The 23,833-nt window shown below is 52.1% G+C and overlaps 1 protein-coding gene across 6 annotated transcripts in view; it reads left to right on the forward strand.

The window, feature by feature from the left end:
* Positions 1-23,833, forward strand: part of CAPN15 (calpain 15) — a 59,097-nt gene that overhangs the window by 29,582 nt on the left and 5,682 nt on the right. For all 6 annotated transcript variants that reach the window (XM_057408002.1, XM_057408001.1, XM_057408004.1 and 3 more), the window contains 3 exons: positions 15,129-16,635; positions 20,229-20,437; positions 20,651-20,834. In XM_057408002.1, the coding sequence (XP_057263985.1) occupies positions 15,129-16,635; positions 20,229-20,437; positions 20,651-20,834 (1,900 nt within the window). The remainder of the gene's footprint in view (positions 1-15,128; positions 16,636-20,228; positions 20,438-20,650; positions 20,835-23,833) is intronic.

A 23,833-nucleotide genomic window follows, 5' to 3' on the forward strand; every position in this document is an offset into this window, starting at 1 on the left:
GCAGAAAAAAAGAGTGTCTGAAAGTCTTTCATCTTCCCATTGGCAGTGCTCAGATGTGACTCCAGCTGCTTTCTATTCTGGGATGCAGGCAAGTGTATGCTCCCACACTTGGTTATTACTGCTCAGACAGCAGGTCTGGACTGACCCAAAGCTTTGGAAATCATTCTGCTCTTGAGTAAGCATAATTTAGAGAATGGTAAATGAAGGAGCATTGCCAGGACTTGACAAATTCACGTTTGGTTTCTGACTTGTCTTGGAGTCAGTGGTCTGTCAGTGCTTTGGTTGCTGCTCAGATAGGAGGTCACATGGAAATAGAATCCAGGGCTCTCCAAAACTCCTCTGCCTACCTCAGGCACAAGGCTGCACAGATATATATGCAGAAGTGAGTACACATGTGAGGTCTTGGCCTTTTCAGATGCTGATGGTGTTTTTTAGGCAGCAGTGAGAAAGTAATTCCCAGTTCTGTCCAGAACCTTTATGGAAAGAGGGAATGTGACAGCCAGGCAGATGTTGCAGGCCAGGGAACACACAGCCATATCTGTGCATTCACTGGAGATCACACTGGAATTACATTGCCTCTGAGGGGGCTTTTGTGGTGCTGCCTGTTCTTTCCTGGCTAATTCCAAAAGCTGGCATCCCAGATCTTTCTTGTCACAGGCCCCCTACAAGTTACAAGCTTTTATTTCCTGGCTTCCTGGACTGTGAACACTCCACAGCCAACATGGACTTCATTTATAAGCTCAAGATGCAAATATGAACATCCCACCTGTGCCACACTGCTGGATGGTCCTTAACATTGTGTCTCAGCCCAGAGACCATCGTGCCTGAAGGTTCATCCCATTTTGAGGCTGATGGGTTGGGACATGACCCCTCTAAAGAGGGCTGTGCTGAGCCCTGCTGGCACTGGCAGCCCCAGGTGTGAGGGCAAGCAGTGGTGCCTGGCTAGCAGTCATGGTGCTTGCTTGCCACCAGCATCCCAGGTTTACAAGCAGGTACCTTTTTCAGCCTGGTTCTTCTGGGCTGCTGCTCGTCTGCCTCTGTGAGTGATGCAGATACCACTTGACTGCGGTGCCCTCCCCTCTCTGCTCCAGCATGTAAGCCTCTGTGTGGTACACCAGCTTTGACAGCAAGGCCGGACCCGCTACAGGCTTGCACCATTTGTCAGAATAAATTGCTTCTTCCTCCTATTGCATGGAGGAAATGCTGGTTCATTTGCCCTGAGTCTGAGGAGCACCTGAGGCAGCTTCTCCCCTCCTTGTTGTTCTTCTTCCCCAAGCCTGCAAGGTAGAGCATGGCAACAGGCTCCCAAATCCACAGCCAGCGCAGCAACAAATTGTGTGAAGTCTTGCATTCATCTGCTTGACCTGATGTAACCTGAGAAGGGGATTGGTGATGAAGAAGGTACGGATGACGCAGGAGCAGGAAAGGCTGGAGCCGTTTCTGAGGTTGGTGGGCTTTGCTACTCTTCAAAGCCTCTGCTTTCCATGCTGGCCCTTGCAGCCAAGCTGAACAAGCAAGCCCTTGGCCCCACTTCACTAAGGTCAGCAGAGCATGGAGGGACATGGCTCCAGGGAGCACCAAGCTTTACTGCATGTTTATTCCAGCATCTGGCAGTTAATGTGGGTGCACTTGAAAGTTGTGTGTGGAGTCAGGGACTCGGTGGAAAGAGTGAGTGTGTGCATGTGTGTACAAACCCTGATATCCAGTTCACTAGGGGCAGTGCCCTGGGCTTCTGTTCTGTGCCTTGAGAGCCTTCTTTGGCATCACTGTTCTTTGGAGGGGTTGCAGATGTGGTTCCTGAAGCAGAAGAGAGGACATTCAGGTTTCCCCTCTGCCTTCTGATCTTCCATCACTGAAGGAGCTGCTCAAGCATGTCACGAAGTAACAGGGCTTTGTAGTTTGTGGCACTGGCACTGGGAGGAACCTGCATCCTCACCGTTTCTCTTGCTGCCAGGTAACAGTTGTAGTGTAACTGTGGTGGCTTGATCACTGTGCCCTGATCTAACCCTAGACTTGAACTCCAGAGATGCCAGAAGTTGCTAGAGCTCCTCTCTCTTCCTCTGTCCCTCAGCAGTCTTTCTCTCTGCACATCAGTGCAAAGCTTGTTGGCTGGGTTATGAAGCATGAGCTGTTTTCCTGAGGCACAGGGCTGGCTTAGCTTTTCATTAAGGCCGGTTAGCCATCCTGAAGAGAGCCTGATGGCTGCTGGCAATGGACACAAGTGTCCTGTTGCTTCCATCTCACTGGGAGGCATCAGGTCCTGCTCATGGTACCTTGAGATGTTGCCTATGGGAGGGCGCTGTCTGGTGTAGGACAGTGATGCTGCAGTGCTTGCTTGGTTCTGGAGAAGCTTCCTTATGTGCAGGAAGAGGGATTGTAGCGATAGGACAAGAGGTAGTGATTTGAACTTAAACAGGGGAAGTTCAGGATAGAGATAAGGAGGAAGTTCTTAACCGTGAGGGTGATGAGGCACTGGAATGGGTTGCACAAGGAAGTTGTGAATGCTCCGTCCCTGGCAGTGTTCAAGGCCAGGTTGTAGAAAGCCTTGGGTGACATTGTTTAGTGGGAGGTGTCCCTGCCGGTGGCAGGGGTATTGGAACTTGATGATCTTAAGGTCCTTTCCAACCCTAACTATTCTATGATTCCAAAAGAGCACCTGACAGCAGCTCTGCCTGAAGCTGTGATGGTGGCCAAGGGAAAGCCCCAGGAGAGAAGGAGGCTCAGGGCTCTACTTCCTTCCTCTGGCAGGCTGCAGCGCTGATTTCCTCAGTCTCAGACCTCAGGAAACACAAATGTTTCTCTCTCCCTCCATCCCAAATAGTACCAAGCTTTTGATTACTGTTGCTTTTTCCTTAATTGCACCTTGGAGCTATGCCTTGATTTATTCTTTCAGGGAGAATTCGGGGGAAAGATGGATGTTTCTCAAGCAAATAGTGGCCTGCCATGTGCAGCTGATGATGAGCAGGGCTAGGTGCTGGTGAGACAAAAGGAGAGAGGGGCTTGGCAGGGTCCTCCTGCCACCTTTCCCCTGGTCATGCCTGCGTTGCAATAGCTCCCATCACTCCTCAACCCCTGCAGGGCCATGCATGGGGCCAGGCCGCCTTCTCCACAGTGCATGGTGCTTTCCAACAGTGGTATTCTGCCTTTCAGGCCTCAAAGGCAGCAAATAGCTTTGAATTTCCTTTTCATCCTGGGAAGAAGAGATTTAATTTGCACTCTGAAAGTACAGGGTGGTATTTTGGAGCTGAGCTGGTGGCACTCACTATGAGAATGAGGCAGGGGTGTGGAGATGCTCACAGAGCATCACCCATGGCTCCTCAATCCTGTCCATGCTCTCCAGACATGAGACATCTTAAGAGATGTCCTCTAGTCTATTCCCTCTCACATTTCATGTGAAATCCTTCCACTTTGAGCTCTTCTGGCCATCCCTCCCACTTTTCCCAACCAAAGCATCACAGCTAAGCATGGATACGAAGCTGTCCCCATCCTGTTGGCGTTCCCGTGGCAAATCTACAGATGTTGATAATAGATGTCCTCCCTAGACTTGGCGAGAAGGGTTGATGGCAGGACCTTGGGAAAGAGCCAGCCCAGGAATTCTGCACTGGAGATGGTTAAGAGGCAGTAACAGAGCAGGGAGCACAAAGGAGGACCCCTTGACTGTCGGATCTGAGGGAGTGGCACATGTCCTTGATGGAACAAAAAAGGACATCTCTCCTTGGTATGTGCTTAAGACAGCAGAGTCTTGCCCTTCTGTTAGGTTAATACTATTTCCCCTTATCCTGTCCCTACAGGCCCTTGTCAAAAGGGCATGTAGTGACAAAAAAAACCTTCAGTGGGGGCTTAGAGGCCTGTGCTCCTGACAGGGGTGACGCCTGCATGATATGTCCTGGTCACGTTAAACTGCTCACCAGTTTGTCCACATCAGCAGGAGCCCCTGTGGCTTCAGGACAGGCTGCCTCGAGAGTGACATTTGGCTTCATATTGGTCCAGGTATGTTTGTCCTCAGGTTCCTGTGGGCACAGGAGGCGTGTAGATGCTCCTAGTACCTCCCTGGCACACCTTGAGATTTGAAAGACATTGCTGCATGGAGGGGTTGTGCTACAGCTTGTCCCAGAAGATTTGGTGTCTTGCTGGTTTCTGCTCATTGCATGATTGGGTCAATGTCAGTCCTTGCTGTTGCCAGGACCACATTTCCTCTGTAATAATCTCTTCACCTGCCATGTCCAGAGTATTTTGGCTGAAGGTGGCAGCTGAATGCTGCAGCCAGGTCAGCAGCATCACTCCTCTTCTGCCAGATATGAACTTGTTTGGCCTTTGACCATGTCTAGGGCTGCTGCATGGCAGCTTAACCACCCTCCCCTTATCCTGATGCACCTTTTTCAGTTCATCTGTATTATCAACCAGGGAAAGTGTCTACCAGGATTGACCCCTTGTAGGCTCTTGAGAAGTTTTGCGAGCTGCCTCAAGGCAGGGAAGGATTTATGGGCCAGTCAGGAAACGATTAAATAGGCTTCCGGAGCCCCTGCCTTTCCTTCAAAGTCTACCTTCCTAACCAGAGGGATCTGTTCAGAGGTTGAAACTTTTTGTTCTTTGCAGCAGAAGCATTCAGGCTTCTCCCCATGTGAATAATTGCAAACTCCCTCCTGCTGGGGCTGTTGAAGTGAAACTGTGATGCACGTTTGTACTGAACCTGTTATCAACATCAGTGAGCAAGTGGGGCTCAAGCACCCATCGTTGTGTGTGTGCCATGAGGGTGTCATAGAACCAGGAGCATCCCTGGCACTGGATCCAAGTCTTGTCTCTGGCTGCCGGGGTGTGGGATCAGCCCTTTTCCTTGGTGGCTGATGTTGAGCTTTTGTCCTGACTTGGCATGTAGAGTTCAAGCATCCAGAAGGTTTGGTTGGTGCCCACTGGCTGCTGGCTGGGGTCACTGTGGGACTTGGCTCAGCAGCAGGTTGTTGTCATGAAAACCTCTCAAGAAAATGTCATTTCAAATTCCCTTTTGCTGCTTCCAGAAAACCTTTCCACTGGAGTTGCTTAAAAGATGAGTCTGAAGAGCCAAAAGCTGAGTTCTGGCAGCTCTCATAATACCTGTGTTTCCAAATAATATTGGCAAGAACCTTCATCATGATCATAGAATGGTTTGAATTGGAGGGGACCTTAAAGCTCATCCAGTTCCAACCCCCTACCACAGGCAGGGACACCTTCCACTAGACCAGGTTGCTCCAAGCCTGTCCAACCTGGTGTCAAACGCTGCCAGGGATGGGGCAGCCACAGCTTCTCTGTTGGGCAACCCTGTTTGGCTGTGGATCACTTTGGGTTGGGGATGATGCTGTCTTTCAGTTTTTCAGGGTGGAGGCCTCTGTTTGAATGCTAGGTGTGAAAGTCTCGGGGTTTTGAGCCTTTCTATACAAGCCATCTTGCAATCAGGTAATCATTTTATTCAATAGCAGATGTGTATCATCCTGGTCTGTGGGATTGATTTCATTGGAATCTGGACCTTCCTCCATTTCAGGTGCTCATGAATTTTGCTGAACAGCTTTATTTTATGTGGGGAGTGTTCTGGGACCAAAGATGGAGTGTAATGATGAAAAACATACAAGGTAGGTGAGCCCATTTTTATCAGGCTTTCTAAGAGCAAAACTACTGTTCTCTAGTGTCTTTCTGGTCCTGAATTCCTGCCTTCCATTTGCTGGAGGACTGTCGAGAGAGCAGCTTTTGTGGGAGTTGCAGGGACTTCCAAATGTTATAGCAGAACCAGGCTATCCTTTGCACTCTCTACACCTAAATTACACCAATTTCATGGAAGTGTGACCAGCCCCTATAAAACCGGTGTACCTCCTTTGTGTGTTTGCTCTAAAGTAGGTTTGAATATGTATGTGGGTTTTAATCGGTGTCATATAGTCAAAGTAAGACAAGATATGGATTGAAGCTGTTCAGGTCATCACCACCTAGGGGGGTTGGAACTAGATGATTTTTAAAGTCCCTTCTAAACCAACCGTTCTATGATTATCAAACCTGTTTAAGGATCTACGTAGTGTGGCACTGGCCTGAGTTAATGACATGGCTTTTTCCTCACCTAGTATAATACTTGTGTGCAATTGGAGCTTGATATTATTTGCTCTTAATTCCTTCAGATACCCAGAAGACCAGGTGAACTGGGTACAGAAATGGTAAGTGAAGTAGTTGAGTACAGGAATGATGGCAGCAGTAGCACTGTGCTAAATCGATTCCTTTGAAATGAGCTGTTATTGCAACTGCACAAATTTCCCAGGATTGCATGCAAGGAGGGAAGATGATGTTATTAATTATAACCACAGGCTGGAACTAGTCTTAATGAGAAACAGTGTACTTTGAGAGGAGCTGAGGCTGTGCTGGTGGCTATCCCCAGGGCTGGGGCTCCAGAGATGTCTTCCCAGGCTGTTCTCCCAGCCTGTCTCATGCTGATCCCATGTGCCAGTGTAGCACGTTCGCCATGCCTCCATCCTGGGTTTTGAAGAGGTCAGGTTGCCGTTGGTCTTCTCCTCTGGGCCCTACATCCCAGTAACCAATAGCAAAGGAGGTGCTACTGGTCCCTCATGAAAAGCTCGTGAATCCAGCTTGCAAAAACTCGTGACGTTTGCACAAAGCTAGTACTTGGCCTTTGCTGGCCTCCTCAAAATACTTGGTCTGCCTCTTCCTTTCATAGCCTCAGGGTTTCTTCTTATTGCCCTAGCAGAGATCTGGTTAACCTTTTCATTAGCAAAGGAGCCTTTGAGAATGGTCTTGTCTCAGCATGCCTGTGCTGCAGAGTGCTCTGCTAGCCAAACTGGTTTTCTTCTGAAAGTATCCTACAACACTGAAGCAATTAATATATATTAAAGACTAAGGATGCACGTCCTGTTTTCTTACAAGGCAAGCCTTCCAGATTCTGGTTCTGCTTTGATGGCTTTGCTTGAAGAACGATGAAAGCCTCTTGTCTCCAGTCCCTCAGTTCAGGAGAATGCTGCCTGCGTGTCCTTTACCGTGGAGGAAAGCTCGCGTGAGGCATGCTCCTTCCAAACGTGTGCCGCTTTGCATTCTTGAGGCACCATTGGGCCTGCAACTCCAGTGACCATGTATCCAGACAGGCAGATCTCTTCAAAGACTCTGCTCTTCTCCCTTTTCCTGGGCCAAACCCAGGGATTTCAGCTGTGAAGAGGGCTCTCCAAGTAGTGATGGTCTCATGAACTTCCTTCCTCGTCAAAGCCAAACTTTGGAGCATGTTACAGGAGCTTACATGGTGTTCTTGTCCCAGCTGTGCCTCTGCCCTTCTCCCATTTCCCACCCCAGACATGTTGTTTAGGTCCTTTTTATGGCCAGCAAAGCACAGAGGAGCATGATCTCCTACCCACTTGCATCCTTTACAAGTGGTTGTACTTAGAGCATTGCCTTGGAATGCCTTGCATTTCTTCCCTGTCCTACAGCAAAATGTCCCCTCTTCTCCCTCTTAACATCTGGCAAGCCCTGGTTTTGAGGAGGTGAGGACAAAGTAAATTGCAGGGAAAGCTGCAGTTTGAGAGCATGTGCTGTGGTTTTGTTGGCTGCCAGGAAAATATACAGCTAACTGAACTCTCTCCAGCTGCGGGCAGTGTTTTCTCTCAGGCTTCTCATTAGCAGAGTTCAGTTTTCCCCTGGGAACTTCTCATTAGAACTTGCAGCCCCTTCTCTCCCTGGCTGGTGGAGCACATCTGAGCTGCTGGAGCCGTGTCCAGTGTGGGAAAAGTAGAAGCTAAACAGAAAATGTGCAAGAGCCCTCTTGAGGTTTGGTGCAATGGAACCAAGAATTTCCCAGGAGTGCATCATCAGCTTGGGAGATCCTTAGGGTCTGTCTGAGCTTCTTGGCACTTTGTGGGGAGGGTTATATGGTGTTGATGGGGCTTTAATGGCCCTGTTCACTGTCATGTGCTCACCCTTGCATGGTCTCCTGCTGCAGAATGAAATATTTTTCCCTTTCTTCTTTCTGCTGTGATGAGTGATTTTCATCTGCCACCATTGCCTTATTAAACACAACAAACCCAGTTGTCCTGCTTCAATTCATTCCCAGTTATTATCAATGGAAAATGCTGTTTTCTGCATCAATGTAATTTTCCTGCCCCAGCGAATGGTCAGGGGCTGGGTCAGGTCACCTCCCCCCACTGTACTGAGGCTGGATGGAGGTAACCTCCAGAAAGAAGGGGTGTCCTGGCCAGGGGAGAGTTTGGGGTGGAAGTGGGACAGGCTGGTCCCTCAGATGTGTTTCCTCCCCCTGTCTAAGCTATGTTTCTCGGAAGTAGTTGACAGGTGAGGCACTGGAATGGGTTGCCCAAGGAAGTTGTGAATGCTCCATCCCTGGCAGTGTTCAAGGCCAGGTTGTAGAAAGCCTTGGGTGACATGGTTTAGTGGGATGTGTCCCTGCCCATGGCAGGGGCTCAGAATTAGATGATCTTAAGGTCCTCTCCAACCCTAACTATTCTTTAAGTCTATAATTGCCACTGAAAAGCGAAAGCAGATACAAATATATGATAAGTTCTTGTGTGATCTCCTCCGACCTGCTGGCCTCAACTAAGAGACTTAATTCCCAACAGCCCCATATGTCCTGCAGCAAAATACACTCTGGGAAGTGATAATTCTGTGTTATTGGCTCTGTGGTGTGTTCTCTCCTAAGCAGACTGAGGAGGCTGCACTCAGCTGATTGATATATGGGGTGTTTTAGTCCTAAAAATATCTTTCCTGGAGACAGGAAGAATATTGCTGTCCTTCATGGCTTCATCTGTTACAGGGTAGAGGGGTGGTGGATTAGGTGGCTGAGAACACTGGGGCTGTTCAGCCTGGAGAAGAGAAGCTGCATGGAGACCTCATAGCAGTATCTGAAGGTGGTGGAGAGGGACTTTTCATCAAGGACTGTAGTGGTAAGACAAGGGTAATGGGTTCAAACTAAAACAGGGGAAGTTCAGGTTAGATATAAGGAAGAAGCTCTTCCCTGTGAGGGTGCTGAGGTGCTGGCACAGGTTGCCCAGAGAAGCTGTGGCTGCCCCATCCCTGGCAGTGTTCAAGGCCAGGTTGGATGGGGCTTGGAGCAACCTGGTCTAGTGGAAGGTGTCCCTGCCCGTGGCAGGGGGTTGGAACTGGGTGAGCTTTAAGGTCCCTTCCAACCAAAACTATTCTATATGGTTCTATGCAACATCATCCAGAAGACAGAGCCAGGGTCTTAACAGCAGTGTGTGGTGGGAGGACTAGTGTAGGATGAAACAGGAGAGGATCAGACTGGGTATCAGGAGAAGCATGTTTGGCCCAAGGACACCAGTTAGTGGAGGTTGCTGCCCAGAGAGGTTGTGTAGTCTCCATGCTTGGAGGTTTTCAAGACCAGAGTGTATAAACGTGAACAATTTGCTGTGATCTCAGAGATGCAGCTTGGAGGATCTCTGGACTGGAGACCCCTGCAAGGTCCCTTCTGACCTGAGGTCTGTGCTGGTGCAAAGTGAGATCAGAGGCCAAAGGACATGCCCCTTCTGATGCTTTATTTTTGCTTCTGCCCCTGTGAGCTTTGGGGAGGGTCACTGGTATTGAAGCCTGGTTTGTTTTCTTGTCTCGCTTTGGATGAGTGGGAGAGGCAGGATTTGGAAATACTTATGCAACCTGCCCTGTTTGTATGATGCTTGCACTGAGCTGGTGACACTTCTATAGCCTCGGAGGGTTAGAAGTGTGAATCAGAGGCTGTTTTCCTCCACTGATGCTCCTATAGAAATCTGTGAGGTGTGGAAAGTCCCTGTTCCAAGTGTTTTTGTGTTGTGCTGCAACCTTCCCCCGGTCCAGCCTACCAGCCCTTGCCTGGCTCTGCAGGAGTGAGTCAGCTCAGCCAACAGCATCTCCTTGCCGAGGCTGCATGACATGGAGGCCCCAGTCTCAACTGTGCCCTTCTAACAGTTTAACTGCCAGAGCGGTGCTGTGTGGTTCCTGACCTCCTGCACCCCCTCCTTGCCCAGGCACTGGGTTCTTCTACTCTGGCTGGTGCTGGAGATGTGGTAGGTTCATGTGGGATACGATGCTGAGCCCTCTTAGGTCAGAGCATCAGTGCTGTTGAAAGACAGAGAGCAAACAGCTGGATGGGGAGGAGGGGAAGCTTTTCACAGCTCGCAGACAGTTGAAGCAGAGTTTCGTTTGGGGGTTTTGGTGGTTTTTCTTTTTCCTTTCCAAAGTTCCAGTGCTTTTTCTTGTCTTTGTCAGATGAAGCTTTTGCTAAAGCGTGTTCTGTCTCAGAGAGCTCAGGGTTTATATGGTACTGAATAGAACAATTGATTTTTATTTATGTGTTTATTTACTGCGGGAGAGAGCTGAAGCAGGAAGTTTTAAGGCTTTAACTCTTCTGGAGGAGTTTTATTTAGAGAAGCAGCTTGATTCTGTTGCTGTGTGATTGGCACAAGTTCCTTGCATCCTGTCATCAGTGTGTGCTCTGCAGTGGAGCCCCAGGATCTCTTGCTCCACTGCCCAGGTCACTTCAGGCCATTCGCTCTGGCAGTCTGCATCAGGGTGCTTCTGTCCAGGGCTGGTTGCCATCTCTTACCCTGGAGATGCAGATCACACCAGCTTGGCTCACCACCAGCTCCCTGCCAGCAGGAAAGACGCAAGCTGCAGGTTTTTGGGCACTTCCTGGCCCTGCACCCTGCCCTGTTCCTTCCTGTCTTACCCTGCTCTGCTGAGGCTCCAGAAAACACCCAAAGGTGGTGGAGACCCCCTGGCTTGTTCGATGGCTGTGTGGGAGCCAGGGCTCTGTTGCAACAGGACATGTGAGCTCAGCAGAGACTCCTCACTTCATCGCTCAGCAGAGCCCTAGGACGGGTCCTGAGGTGCATTTGGAAGGTCACCACCTTGTGCCTTCTTAATCCCTTCCTTATCTTGTCCAAACAATTCTACCCTGCTTTGGTTAGGTGTTCCTGCACATCAGCAGGAAGCAAAGGGCTGGTGATGTCCCTGGAGTAACTCTCCGTTCACTTCTAGTGACATCCTTCCCCTGCCACCTCTGCACACTTGGAACTGGTGTCCTGAGGGAAAAAGCCACATGTCTTCTGGGCAGCTCTGCTGCTAGGTCCTGCCTGCACAGGCTACCTGCTAGCAGCTCTCTCCAGATGCTGTCACCTCGGCAGTGGACTCCCTGTGGCACTCCTTAACTCAGTGACCAGTGTGGTTCAGCATGCTGAAAGCTGCCTACTTGGTTGAGTACCTTCTATATTACTTTTTAAGTGTTATAATTACATTGTTGTGATTGCCAAGGTAGATGCAGCCCTGCCAACATAGTGCTGTCTCCTGCCAGCTGATGTACACCATGCCTTAGTTGGGCAGAGCTGCTGTGATGGGAAGCGTGGCCATGTGGGGCCAGCCCTGTCCATGCTGCTGACGGTGTGGGGCTCTTGGCTGTTCCCGTTTCCTTGCTGTATGCACCCAAAAAGAGCCTCAACCAGATCCCAGGCTGCCGGGAGTCTTCGTTATCTCTGTAAAGTGTCTGCTTCCCGAGCAACAATGTCTCATGGGTGGTTGACTTTGCCAGATCGCTGTGTCCTCTCGTGCCTGGGAAGGTGGCAGGTGATGTTTATCTCAGTTGGGTTCTGTGGGGCTGGTGAGCATGTGTGTTATCATACAGCAGATGGGGCTGGTGAATAGGTGCTGGAGACAACTGTGTTTCCTCACACAGGCTCCTTGCCTGCTGGGAAAGGAGCCAGCCAGGCTTTGTAGGGAGGAATACAGGCTTGGGCAGGCTGCAGATGGGTTTCTCCTTCCTCCACTTAACTTTTGAGTGGGAGCTGCTGCTGTGATCCGCCATGCGCTGGTGTGGGTTGTACCATGTAAGGGTAGATTCCAGCCTTGTGCCCTCTGTGGTCTTTGGACCCTTAAACTAAGCCTGGTGCTCCATGCAGGGACTTGAATTGTCCATCAGTCCTAGCTGGGGAGCTGGTGGCTCATGGGGTAAAATGAAGCTGCGTGTCCGATTTCTGTGGGATCTGTGCATCTCCCACGAGCTTGCAGGGAAAGCCGCATGGCTGCTGGGCACCAGTATGTGGTGCCTGGGGAGAAGCAGGCAGGGATGTCCCCTGTCAGAGCTTGCCACACTGGCGGCCCTGCTGCTGCAAGGGGAGACACATCAACCCTTCCCACCCTTGAGGGAAGAGCTGTCTTGGAGGTTTTAGGTTTTCCTGAGAGATGACAGTGGAGAAAAGCAAGTAGGTGGAAATCCAGGAAGTACACAGGATGGTGTCCATGGAGTGGACAGTGTTGGGAGCCAGCTCCTGTGGCATGTGAAAGAGGAGGGAACCAGGAGAGGGGCAGTGCAGCCAGGGAGCGTCACAGCTCCTAGGGTTGGTATCAGAGCTCTGAGGAGAGCATTGTGGTGTCCTGGCTTCCACCTCCTTCCTTCTTTGCTGCCTCGAGCTTGAATCTCCTGCCCAGCTGAGTGAAGGTGGTGCCTCCCCAAGCCTGCACCTCATGGCTGATGCTTCATCAAGCAGGTCTGGCGATGCAGCTCACCCCACCATCATGTGGTACCTCTGTCTTTTAGATACCCTGGTTTTTCCTTTCCCTATTGCTATGGGAAGGGACAAGGGGATTTCTTTCCATGGTCCTGTGGTTGCATGGCCAGAAGCCTTGGCCACCTGGGTAGGTCCCTGGGTGTGTGTGACGTGTGCAAAGGTTGGTGGCTGGAGGCTCCTGATCCACAGTGAGCAATGCAGCATCTACATGCAGAGGTGGATTGCTGGGAGCCAGTGTACAGGGGGTGACAGTGTGGGACACTGCAGGACAGACATGGCACAGGTTGCTGACAGCCTTTGCTTGCCTTTTACTGATGCCTGTAGTTTGATGAACCTCAGCCAGTAAAACAAATGGATGTGACAGGATCACACGGCCCTTCATGGCCCCATTTGCTTCCCTGCCTCTGCTGGGGCTGGGTGGGCAGCTTCTTCCCTCTGTCTGCTTGAGGAGTGATCTCTCTTCTTTCCAACCTGGGCATGACGCTGCCAGAGGGAGAGGATGTGCGGCTCCACAGCTGGAGGCCTTCAGGCAGAAAAATCAATGTTTATATTTCTCTTAGCTAGGAAAGATTCCTTAAATAACTCCAGTAAAGAAATACCTTGTAAAGTTCAGGCTATGAAGTCATGGTGTATGAAGCAGAAAGAATTTTCAAGCTCTCTCTTGCAATAAAATGGATTTCTTGAGTTCAGGCTTTATTTAGAGAAACGGTTGATTTAAGAAGGGAGCTGAAGGCTGGATCTGATCTCTTGCTGAGGGGGAGCTGCTCTTCCTATGGCTGTGGAACACCACCTGGAAGTGTGGTTGGGTTGCTGCTGCTGGAGTATTCCTAGGGGAGTTTCTCATGTACCGAGCCATGGGGAAGGCCATGCTTCTCCTCCCTGGGGTGGCTCTTGCTGCATGGGGTGGCTCTTGCTGCATCCTGTGTCCCCTCAGGACCCCACTGGTGCAATGCAGGCTGCTCAGTGCCTTGGGAAGCTGGTTGTACAGGTGCTGTGCTTGGGATTCTGGAGAGCAGCCAGAACCTGGATCCCTCCCCACCAGCATCTCAGAGATTTTCCTCTGAGCCATTAAACATCTTTCCCTTCTTTGTTCCAGCCAGTGTCAGGGTTGAACTAGGTCATTGCTAGAGCAGGAAGAGCGATGAGCCCACTGTGGTGCAGCTCCCATGATTTAGGCTGCTTGTTCCTTGGTCTGGCTTGGCCTGAATTTGCTGTTCCTGAGAAGAGCTGAGGGCATGGGGTGGACTTGGAGGCTTCTGCAGAGCTGTCCCTGCCCAGGATCTTGGGCAAGCAGGGCAGTGTAGAAGGGGTTGGAGGAGACCAGGTCGGCTGCAGAGAAGCACAGCTGGACTGGAGCTTGGGTTCAAGGTTGGGACTTTAGACTTGGCTGCATTATCTGGGAGCAGGAGTGCACAGCAGAAGAGCTCCAGGCTCGTGCTGCACAGCTACCTCAAGGAGAACTGGTTTGCCCTTGTTTGGAGGAGGAGGAAGCAGAAAGCTATGTTTCAGCCCCACCTTTGCTCAAAGCTCCAAGAACTGCCCCTGAGCAGGGGACAAAGGGCACCAGGTAGGGCTGGGATTCCTTCTGCTGCTCATCAGTGTATGTGTGAGCGTGGCTTCATCTTCCTGAAAGTACCAGGAGGGCTGAGGAGAAGGAGAGCTGCTTCCTGCAAGCTCTGAGGTTGCTGTGGGCTGCGGAGCTGGTCCTGTTGCTGCATTGCTCTTTGTGAACATTGAACCTGCCTAGAAAACATTGTGAAGATCTTTTGCCCTGGCACAACGTGTGTCGGACCTATTCTCCATTAGGGTTTCAGGCATCTCTGAGCATCACTGGAGGTTGAAACCAAGGGCTGGTGCTGATGGTGTTACTTCTGCACTTCCCAGGTAAGCAGGCAGGACCTGGAGCTGGGACACAGTGCCCTTGAGCTCAGAACCTGCAGGGAACATGTCCTAACACTGGTGCACCATGATCCACCTTGGCTCCAGCCTAGAAGCTGCTGCAGACAGGCCAGGTCAGGCTTCTGGCCCCAGAGCCTATAGCCAGGTGAAGGCACCGCTGTACACCACAAACCTGGTTTTCCTTGCTTGGCGGTGTCTGGTATGCGATAACACAGTTATCCCAGTGTGGATAAATAGTATGCCCATGATGGCCAGCCAAAAGGAGAGAAGAGAGACAGGAACAGAAAGTGAAGCTAGAGTGACACCAAAGGGGGAACGAATTGGCCCTCAGAACAGCAGGTAGGCACAGCATGGTGTCACCTCCTCCAGAGAGTTGCAAGCAAGTTGCAGTTGTACCAGGTGTTGAGGGTGAGTGCAGAGGCAAGGTGCTTGCTCACCAGAATGCATCCCTGACATGAGAGTGGAGCCAGTAAGGTTGTGGGGCTTTTTCTTGTGACCATCCTGAAGTGTTTTGGGTGGAGCCAGTAAGGTTCCATGCACTTGGAAAAACGGTTTGTCAGTGCCAGAGGAATAAGTGCCCGGAGAGCAATGACTGGATTGATGGTTTCCCCTTTCTGGAAGCAAGATGCTGACTGTGCCAGCCCAGGACACGTGTGGTATCCCTGCAGTCAGGGTGGCCTTGCCCTCATGCTGTTGTCTTCTCTTTTCCAGCCATTCCCACTCTCCTGGCTCCATGGCTGCTGTCCGCGAGTGGTCCTGCACCCGCTGCACCTTTCTGAACCCCGTTGGCCAGCGGCAGTGCTCCATATGTGAAGCCCCCCGCCAGAAGCCTGACCTCAACCACATCTTGCGCCTCAGTGTGGAGGAGCAGAAATGGGCTTGTGCCCGCTGCACCTTCAGGAACTTTCTGGGCAAGGAAACCTGTGAGGTATGTGGCTTCACCCCGGAGCCAGGACCCAGTGGCTCCCCCTTGCCCGTCATCAATGGCATCTTGCCCAAGCCCACCGTGCTTGTGGAGCCCAAGGGCACATCCAAGGAGGAGGCTGCCAAGGCAGAAAGCAGCAGCGAGGACTCGGAGGGGAAGAGCCCTGATGAAGCGGAGCTGGAGAGTGGCTGGGCTTGCCAGCGCTGCACTCTGCACAACACACCTGTGGCCAGCTCCTGCTCTGCCTGTGGTGGCCCACGCAAGCTCTCACTGCCCAAGATACCCCCAGAGGCGCTGGTCGTCCCTGAAGTCATCACCCCTGCTGGGTTTCACATGGCCCCTTCTACCCCCCAGCCTTTAGTCCCTGCAGAGATCTCTGACAGTGATGCTGTGGCCACCCAGGGCCCAGTAGCTATGGAACAAGAGGGCCAGAAGGTACCAACCTTCGGACCCTTCTCCCCAGGGCTGCAGAACAATCCCGTCCCACGGAGCCGCCGGGAGGTACCCCCCCACCTGCAGATGCCAGGTGCCGAAGCTCCCCAGCCCGTGGCTCAGGGTGCAGCGGGGCAGAAGGGCTCTCCCCAGGGTCAGGCCAGAGCTGCCCCTGCTGCTGCCCGCTTCCAGGATCTGCTGTCCAACAAGCGGCTGGGTGTGCTGGAGGAGGAGATGGAGGTCAGTCCTTCCCATTGGAAGTGCAGCTCCTGCTCTCTGCTTAACTCTGCCGGGGCTGGTAAATGTGAGGCTTGCAGCGCACAGAAGGGCAGTGACACCATCAATCTGGCAGGGGACTCAGTGAGGTTTACCCCGTGCAGCCCCTCCAGCCCAGACTTCACCACGTGGTCCTGTTCCAAGTGCACCCTCAAGAACCCCACGGTGGCCCAGAAGTGCAAAGCCTGTGGCTCCTCCAAGCTGCATGGCTTCCAGGAGCATGGCACACAGGGCGAGCCATCCCCACGCTGCCCTGACTGCGGCACTGGCGACAAGGGCAGCTGCTGCTCCTCGTCCTGCGGCGGCAGGGCCCCTTCTGCGCGCAAGGTCGCCCGTCTCTTCCCGTCCCAGCTGCCCTCCAGCCAGGAGAGGCCGGGCCAGTGGGCATGCCCCGCCTGCACCTTGCTCAATGAGCTGAAGGCCAAGCACTGCGTAGCCTGCCATACCCCGCAGCAGTACGTGGCCCAGCGCAAGGGCCTCAAGCCCCTCAAGAGACGGGAGAGCATGCACGTGGAGAAGAGGCGGCAGACGGATGAGGGGGAGGCCAAAGCCCTGTGGGAAAACATTGTGACCTTCTGCCGGGAGGTGAGTGCTCACTGAACTGCTCTTGCGCCTGGCTGTGCTTGGAGAGGGCCCTTCCTGCCTCCCCCATGGGGCTTGGGCGTTGCTCGGCACAGGCAAGCTGCCTTCTGTGCCCCAGAGAAGATCTTCACCAGCAACAGCAGGGTTCTAGCTGCAGACACTGGAATGTTATAGTTGGGTGTAAGAGAATCTCTGTGGTGAAAGTGACCCATACAGTTCACTCCTGGTTCAAGGGTGACAGAGTTTGTTAACTCTGAAACCTAGTGATGTTTAGACCTCATAGCAGCCTTCCAGTATCTGAAGGAGGCCTATAAGGATGCTGAAGAGGGTCTCTGTCAGAGACTGTAGCAATAGGACAAGGGGTTTTGGGTTTAAGCTTAAACAGTGGAAGTTGAGGTTAGATATAAGAAAGAAGTTCTTTACAGGTTCTTTACAGGTGGTGAGGCACTGGCATAGGTTGCCCGAAGAAGTGGTAAATGCCCCATCCCTGGTAGTGTTCAAGGCCAAGGTTGGACAGAGCCTTGGGCGACATGGTCTAGGGTGAGGTGTCCCTGCCTGTGGCAGGGGGTTGGAACTTGATGATCTTAAGGTCCTTTCCAAACCCAGCCATTATGGGATTCTATGATTCTGTGTTTTAAATCAGTAAGACAGAACATCTGGGCTGAAGGGGACGTTCTTAGGTAGTCACTGCAGCTCCTTCCTTGTCCAAGCGTGGGGAAAGCTGGGAAAGAGTGTGCCTAGGTTTGCTGGTTGCACTAATGGCATGTGTGTGTAGGAAATGTGGGGCTGGAACAGACAGGCTCAGAGCACTGGCAGGGTGCAGGCAGGGGAACTGCTTCCGCTGCCAGCAGCTGAACATGTTCAGGAACCATGAGCTGGGCCTTGGTGATGTTTGGGAATGCCCAGCTGCAAATGGCTTGCCCCTGTTCTGGGAAGGACGGCTGAGGTTTGGCTGGAGCCTGGATCCAGGTGAGGGTTTCAGGAGCACACACCACTGTGAAGGGTCTGGCTCCATCTGTTAGGTTTCAGTCTCAAACACTGCTCTGATGGCCCTGGTTTTAATCTGAGTGGCATAAGACACTTTTGTGAATGCTGCTCTTACTCTGGCCTCTTTCTGGGGAAGCCTCCAGCTCTTCTGAACCAGATGGAAAGGGTGTTGCAGTCCCATTTTGGTGTACAGACAAGGCTTTTCCTGCCTGGTCTGAGGAGTGTGCCCATGCCTGTGCCTCTTCTGCAAGACTGGAATCATGGGGATGTTTGACTTGGGTGGGAATCTGTTGAGAATGATCCTGGTTTGGGGTTGTAGGATTTTTTAATTGCTACGTGTCCATCCTGACAGATGCTCTTGCTTATCCCACTGTCTCACACTTCTCTGATTAACCATCCTTTTCTCTTTCTGAATGACAACATGCAGCAGCACATTCTGCAGGTCCAGAAAGAGCCCAGAGCTCTTGCTGTCTGTGTCATGCCCTGCACCTCTGTCTGCAGAGCATTCCCCTGTGCTGGGGAGGCTCCATTTCTGTTTTCCTCTTCCTCCATCCATCACAGAGTTCATTACTAGTAGTGCTTCCCTTGGTCCATGTGGTCCAGGGGAGGTGACAGTGGAGATGGTCACATCTCTGCTCCAGAAGGGCTTGAAGGGGGTTGTTGGCAGAGCAGGAAGAGTGAAGGAGGTCCAATGCCTGGATTTATCAGCTTGCAGGAGAAACAAGCAGAGCTTGTCTGGCACCATCTGTGAGCAGGCTCATTGCTGCGCAGGCATGGGAGGAGGTACCTGCTCCTCTTCCCTCCACTCTGGTACTGCTCCTGCAGCTCTTGTGCCTCTCCTTCCCTCCATCTCACAGGGATATTTGTGGTGATAGCTTCTCTAAAGCATTTAGAAATACATGAAGGGGGACAGCATGGTCATTAGGCAGGCTTCCCTATTGCTGCTGGGGAATGCACTGCTATGACTCTCACATTGCCTCCATCATCATGCTGGTGAAGTCCATGGGCTCCTGCATTCCTGTCCTGGCTCTGCTGAGACCCTGGCTATGTTGCCAGCAAGGCTGAAGACTGCTGCTTCTTGTAAGAGCACCACAGGGACTCCACGAGGAACATTTAGCTCGTGCTGTGACTCCAGGACTGTTGTGTGCTTGGTGCCCTGCACAGCAGGGTCCCAAGAAGCCTGGCTGCTCCCCGAGGAGGGAGGCCTGGAGGAGGTTGCTGTCAGGGAGCAGGTGCTCCCCTGGGGAAAGCCAGCACGCACTGGGTTGTGTCCTTGGCTCACATTAGTATTTGAATAGTGCCATCTCTTAGCTGAAAAACACCCTCTGCAAAAGAGAAGCTAGAAGTGCTAATTGAGGCACCATGTAGAAAGCATTGATGCAGGATTGCAACAAAAGAGGAAACACAACTGCTAGTTTGCTGTGCATAAAAGCTTTGGAATTTAAATTGTAGCTGGCTTTTGCTGAAAGAATTTAATTTCATTTAATTACCAATAACAAAGAAATCCTAATTCTTATTTCACCCTGTGTTAAACTGTGTGGAAAAGTCACCTTTCATCCTGACAGTGTGGCTAATAACTTCAGGGTTATCCACCCTTCAGACCATTTGTTGTTCAGCCTGGAGAAGAGAAGGCTCCAAGGAGACCTTAGAGCAGCTTCCAGTGCCTAAAGGGGCTGCAAAAAACCTGGAGAGGGGCTTTGGACAAGGGCCTGTAGGGACAGGACAAGGGGGAATGGCTTTAATCTGGCAGAGGGGAGACCGAGATGAGCTCTTAGGCAGAAGTTCTTCCCTGTGAGGGTGCTGAGGCGCTGGCACAGGGTGCCCAGAGAAGCTGTGGCTGCCCCATCCCTGGCGGTGTTCAAGGCTAGGTTTGATGGGGCTTGGATCAATCTGGTCTAGTGGAAGGTATCCCTGCCCATGGCAGGGGTTTGGGACAGGATGAGCTTTAAGGTCCTTTCCAACCCAAACCAGTCTGGGATTCTGTGATTCTATAATTCTGTATTATTTTATACGCAGCAGCTATTGCATGTGGGCTCAGCTATGGGATATCCTCACTCTGGAATTCCTTGCCCATTTGTGGTCTGGCCAAATACAATTGCAAAACCTGCCCCTAACATCCTCCATGGATGTTCCGGGGGGGTGGCACAAGACTGCCAAGTTCTGGAGCAGGAGCAGCTCAGCCCTTAGCACAGGGCTTAGGTTGAGCAGTGTTTGCCAGCTGGCTCCTCGCAGGCTTGCTCTCCTTATGCTTTGCCACTTCTAGAGACAGCCAAGGTCCCCCCTGGGCCAGCTTTTAGCACCAGCACAAAGCGTGAGACAGTTCCTGCCAGGGGCGGTTCCTGTGAAACACAAAAAGGCAGATTTGAGTTGCAGGCTGCAGAGCTGAGCCAGATCATGGCTGGGCTGCATGCTGGACCTGAGGCACAAAATGCATCTATGCCATTGCCAGCAGACACCCGGCCCCAGTGCTGTCCCCTGCATTGGAAGGGGCTGCCCAAGCGGGAGGGCTGAGGGTGCAGGGGGGGCTCTGCAGGCCAGCCTTGTCCTGGGGGATCCCAGGATGCAACACAGCTGCACATTGATGCTCTCCTTGCCTTTTGCTCTCACAGAACAAAGTCAATTTTGTAGATGACAGTTTTCACCCTGGGCCCAAGTCCGTGGGATTCCCAGAAGGCGACAGCGTGCAGCAGAGAGTGAAACAGTGGCTGCGACCCCATGAAATCAACTGTAGCATCTTCAAGGACCGGTCGGTGAAGTGGTCAGTGTTTCGGACACCCAGGCCCTCAGATATCCTGCAGGGACTGCTGGGAAACTGCTGGTAAGGGCAAGTGAGCTGGGCTGACACCTTCCTGCCCCTTCCTCCTTTCCCCCCTCCTTCATCCAGATCCAGATCAGACCCCCTCAGCCCTACTCAAACCCATTTATACCCCCAGGCATGTAGCCCATCCTCTGCCTCACCCCTTACCATGTCGCCTGCGTGGCTGGGCAGCTGCCTACTGCCTGCCCATGCCATGTCTCCTCCCACTGGCAGGTTCCTGAGCGCCCTGGCTGTGCTGGCTGAGCGGCCCGAGCTGGTGGAGCGGGTGATGATCACCAGGACACTGTGTCCCGAGGGTGCCTACCAGGTGCGGCTGTGCAAGGACGGCACGTGGACCACGGTGCTGGTGGATGACATGCTGCCTTGCGATGAGTGTGGGTTCCTCCTCTTCTCGCAGGTCAGCGGCCCTGGGGGGGTAAAGGAGTGATGGGATGGGATGGGATGGGAACTGCTCCGCAAGGATGGGGGATGCTCGTCCCCAGCTCTCCCAGGAGAGGCAGTGGGAAGAGGTACTGCTGTGAGACACCTACTCTTGTGCTGCGTGGGGGGTTTGCAGCTCAAGATCCTGCTTTTTGCTGCACCCTCAAGACAGCTGAGCTCTTTGAAGCCATAATATAAAGCTATTTAGGCCCCTTTGGGCATTTTTCAGGCTGTGATGAAATTTCATTTGCAGTTGCCTTTTCCTCACTCCTCTCCGCAGTTCAATAGCATGAGAAGCCACCTTCATTCTTCGCAGCAACAGGAAACTTTTAACCTGAGTGTTTTGTGCTGTGGGGGGCTGAGGGAAAGCTGTTGCTTTCCTCTGCGGGGAGGTCTGGCAGCTTGGCTTTGCCAGGGAGGGACTGTGGAGAGGGAGGGACAACAAATCAGCCTGCTTTGAGCCAGTGCCCAGTTTCTCTGAGCGCGCTCAGGTGGCATCTGCTGTGATGAATGGAGCTCCCGCAGCCACTTCAGGCCGTCAGTGCTGTGTTGCCTGTCCCGCTTGCCAGGCCCAGCGGCGCTTGCTGGGATCATGTCCATGAAGGAGACTGAGAACGTCTTTATTGAAACTCAGGCAGCAAAATCTGACAAAGAAAACAAAGTGCCACTGTGAGGAGGAGCCACGGACCCAGGACTGATGGGTTGGACTTTGTTCTGTCAATTCCAGTCCTCTTTTAAAATACACAGCCCCACATCTCATCATCTGTAGATGTCAGGACAGAACTCTGGCTGGGGAAGTGGGGCCTGAAGGTAAGGACAAGGGGGAATGGCTTTAACCTGACAGAGGGGAGATTGAGATGAGCTCTTAGGCAGAAGCTCTTCCCTGTGAGGGTGCTGGGACAGGGCGCCCAGAGAAGCTGTGGCTGCCCCATCCCTGGCAGTGTTCAAGGCCAGGTTGGACGGCACTTGGGGCAACCTGGTCTAGTGGAAGGTGTCCCTGCCCATGGCAGGGGGGTTGGACTGGGTGAGCCTTAGGGTCCTTCCAGTGCAAACCAGTCTGTATGATTCTATGATTTGGGGAACCTTAATGTTGGTACAGCTTGAATGTGCTCAGCAGCCTGTGCCCTCCGCAGGGTGGAGGTGGCCCAGTGCTGGGGCAACTGCTGGTTGTCTCAGGGCTGTGTCGAAGCTCACAGGCCTCTTGGGGCAGCAGCACAGTTGGCTCCAGAGCCCTCCTTACCCCTGGCTCCAGGCAGGGACTTGCAGCTGTCCAAGCTGCCTGGCCACATTCCCAGCAGCATGGTGGATCTTCCCCTGGGACACAGGGACACTGAGTGGGGCAAAGCTGCTGAAAGCCAGTCCTCTTAAGGAGAAAACTTTAGAGAGGGGAAGAAGGAGGAGTTGGTATCTACATTTTGCCTCTCAGTACACAAAGGATGAAGACACGTTTCTTTATTTTCAGTGTAAGATTTACCTGTCTCTATTTTCTTTTTTAATTTCCATCCATCTTTCCTATCTTACAAATTTCAGATCTGTTGTTGTTATTATTATTGATGGAAGGTTTTCTCATGGGCTGGCCTTGCCTTACCTGTGTTTCCAGGGGCATCTGAATGTTAGCAAGATTTTCCCACTGAGTGTTTAGCTGTGGGAGCTAAGAGAGGAAAACCAGAATTTTAAAATCAAAAGAAAATCAGGTTCTTTTCCGAGCTCCCTGGCTGCGGCTCAGGCAGAAAAAACAACATGGATTTTGTTGAGTGAAGGATGCAAACCCCAGTGGAAAGCACTTGCAAGCTTTCTTTATCCGTGGGAAAGAAATCTTCAGGGCCTTCCTTTCCTCTCCCAGCTCTCGGCTGCCACCTGGGTGTCGCACACAGTCACACTGCACCAGGGCTTTTACCCTCGAAGCACTGGCTGAAAACCTGATTTTCTGGGCTTTTAGTGGATGGTATTGTCTCCTTGCCTTTTGCCCTCATGCACCTTCCCCTTGGCATCCTCACTGCAGGGAGGTGTTGGGGCTGAGGTGTCTCACATGCTGGGGATGAGAGGTGAAGCACGGCTGGAGGCTCCACCCTGCAGTGACTTGGACATGGTGGTGACGGCTGCACCCCAAGCCCGTGGCTGATGGAGGCTTTGCAGACCTGGGTGCATTAATGCAACATCTCCATTTCTTCCCGTATCTATAATCAGCTTAGAGATGCCAAGAGCAATAGCTTGGCACCAGAACAAAGTGTCTCCAGGGGGAGCTTTCCACCTGGAAAACTTGCATCTTGTTGCAATATCTTGCCACTGTCCCTGTGCTGGAGTAGAGGACTTTGCCCATCTGCCCGAGAGATTTTGAAGCCTGTCCTTGAAACAATGTCACTGTTCCATGGGTAAAATTTGCCCGGTCCCTCCTCCTTGTCTGCTCTAGGCAGCCTCCTTCACCAAAGGTGTGTTAGTTTTGGTTTGCAGCAGTGTGTGAGTGAAAGGCAGCTTGCTCCAGATGTGCTCGATAGCCTCTTCCATTATACTCCATCCCTGGCAGTGTTCAAGGCCAGATTGGACAGAGCCTTGAGTGAAATGGTCTGGTGGGAGATGTCCCTGCCTATGGCAGGGGGGCTGGAACTGGATGAGCTTAAGGTCCTTTCCAACCCACACCAGTCTGGGATCTTATGGTTATTAAACCTTTTCAATCCAGGCTGAAGCAGAAAGAAGGGACAGTTAGCTTGTAATGTGGGCACCCATCCTGCCAGCCTGACTGCCTAGGCACCTAAGGGTGCAGCTCTGTCTGACAGACATTCACTCCAGGATGTTTTCCTAAGTGGAATTGAACTGTACAGACAAAACACTGAGCAGTTATAGAATGGGTTCTTCCTCATATAACCAAGCTCCTGGTGTCTGGTCTTGCTGCTCCTGCCTCTTCGTCTCCATCAGAAGGGTGGCTTTGCCTCATCTGCATGTGCTGCATTTGCTTTCCCATCCCCTGCCCATGGCAGC

The sequence above is a fragment of the Pezoporus wallicus genome, unplaced genomic scaffold (genome assembly GCF_028554395.1).
Source record: "Pezoporus wallicus isolate ANWC-B61680 ecotype Strahan unplaced genomic scaffold, APGP_CSIRO_Pwel_v1 contig_4012, whole genome shotgun sequence".
Taxonomy (NCBI): Eukaryota; Metazoa; Chordata; class Aves; order Psittaciformes; family Psittacidae; genus Pezoporus; species Pezoporus wallicus.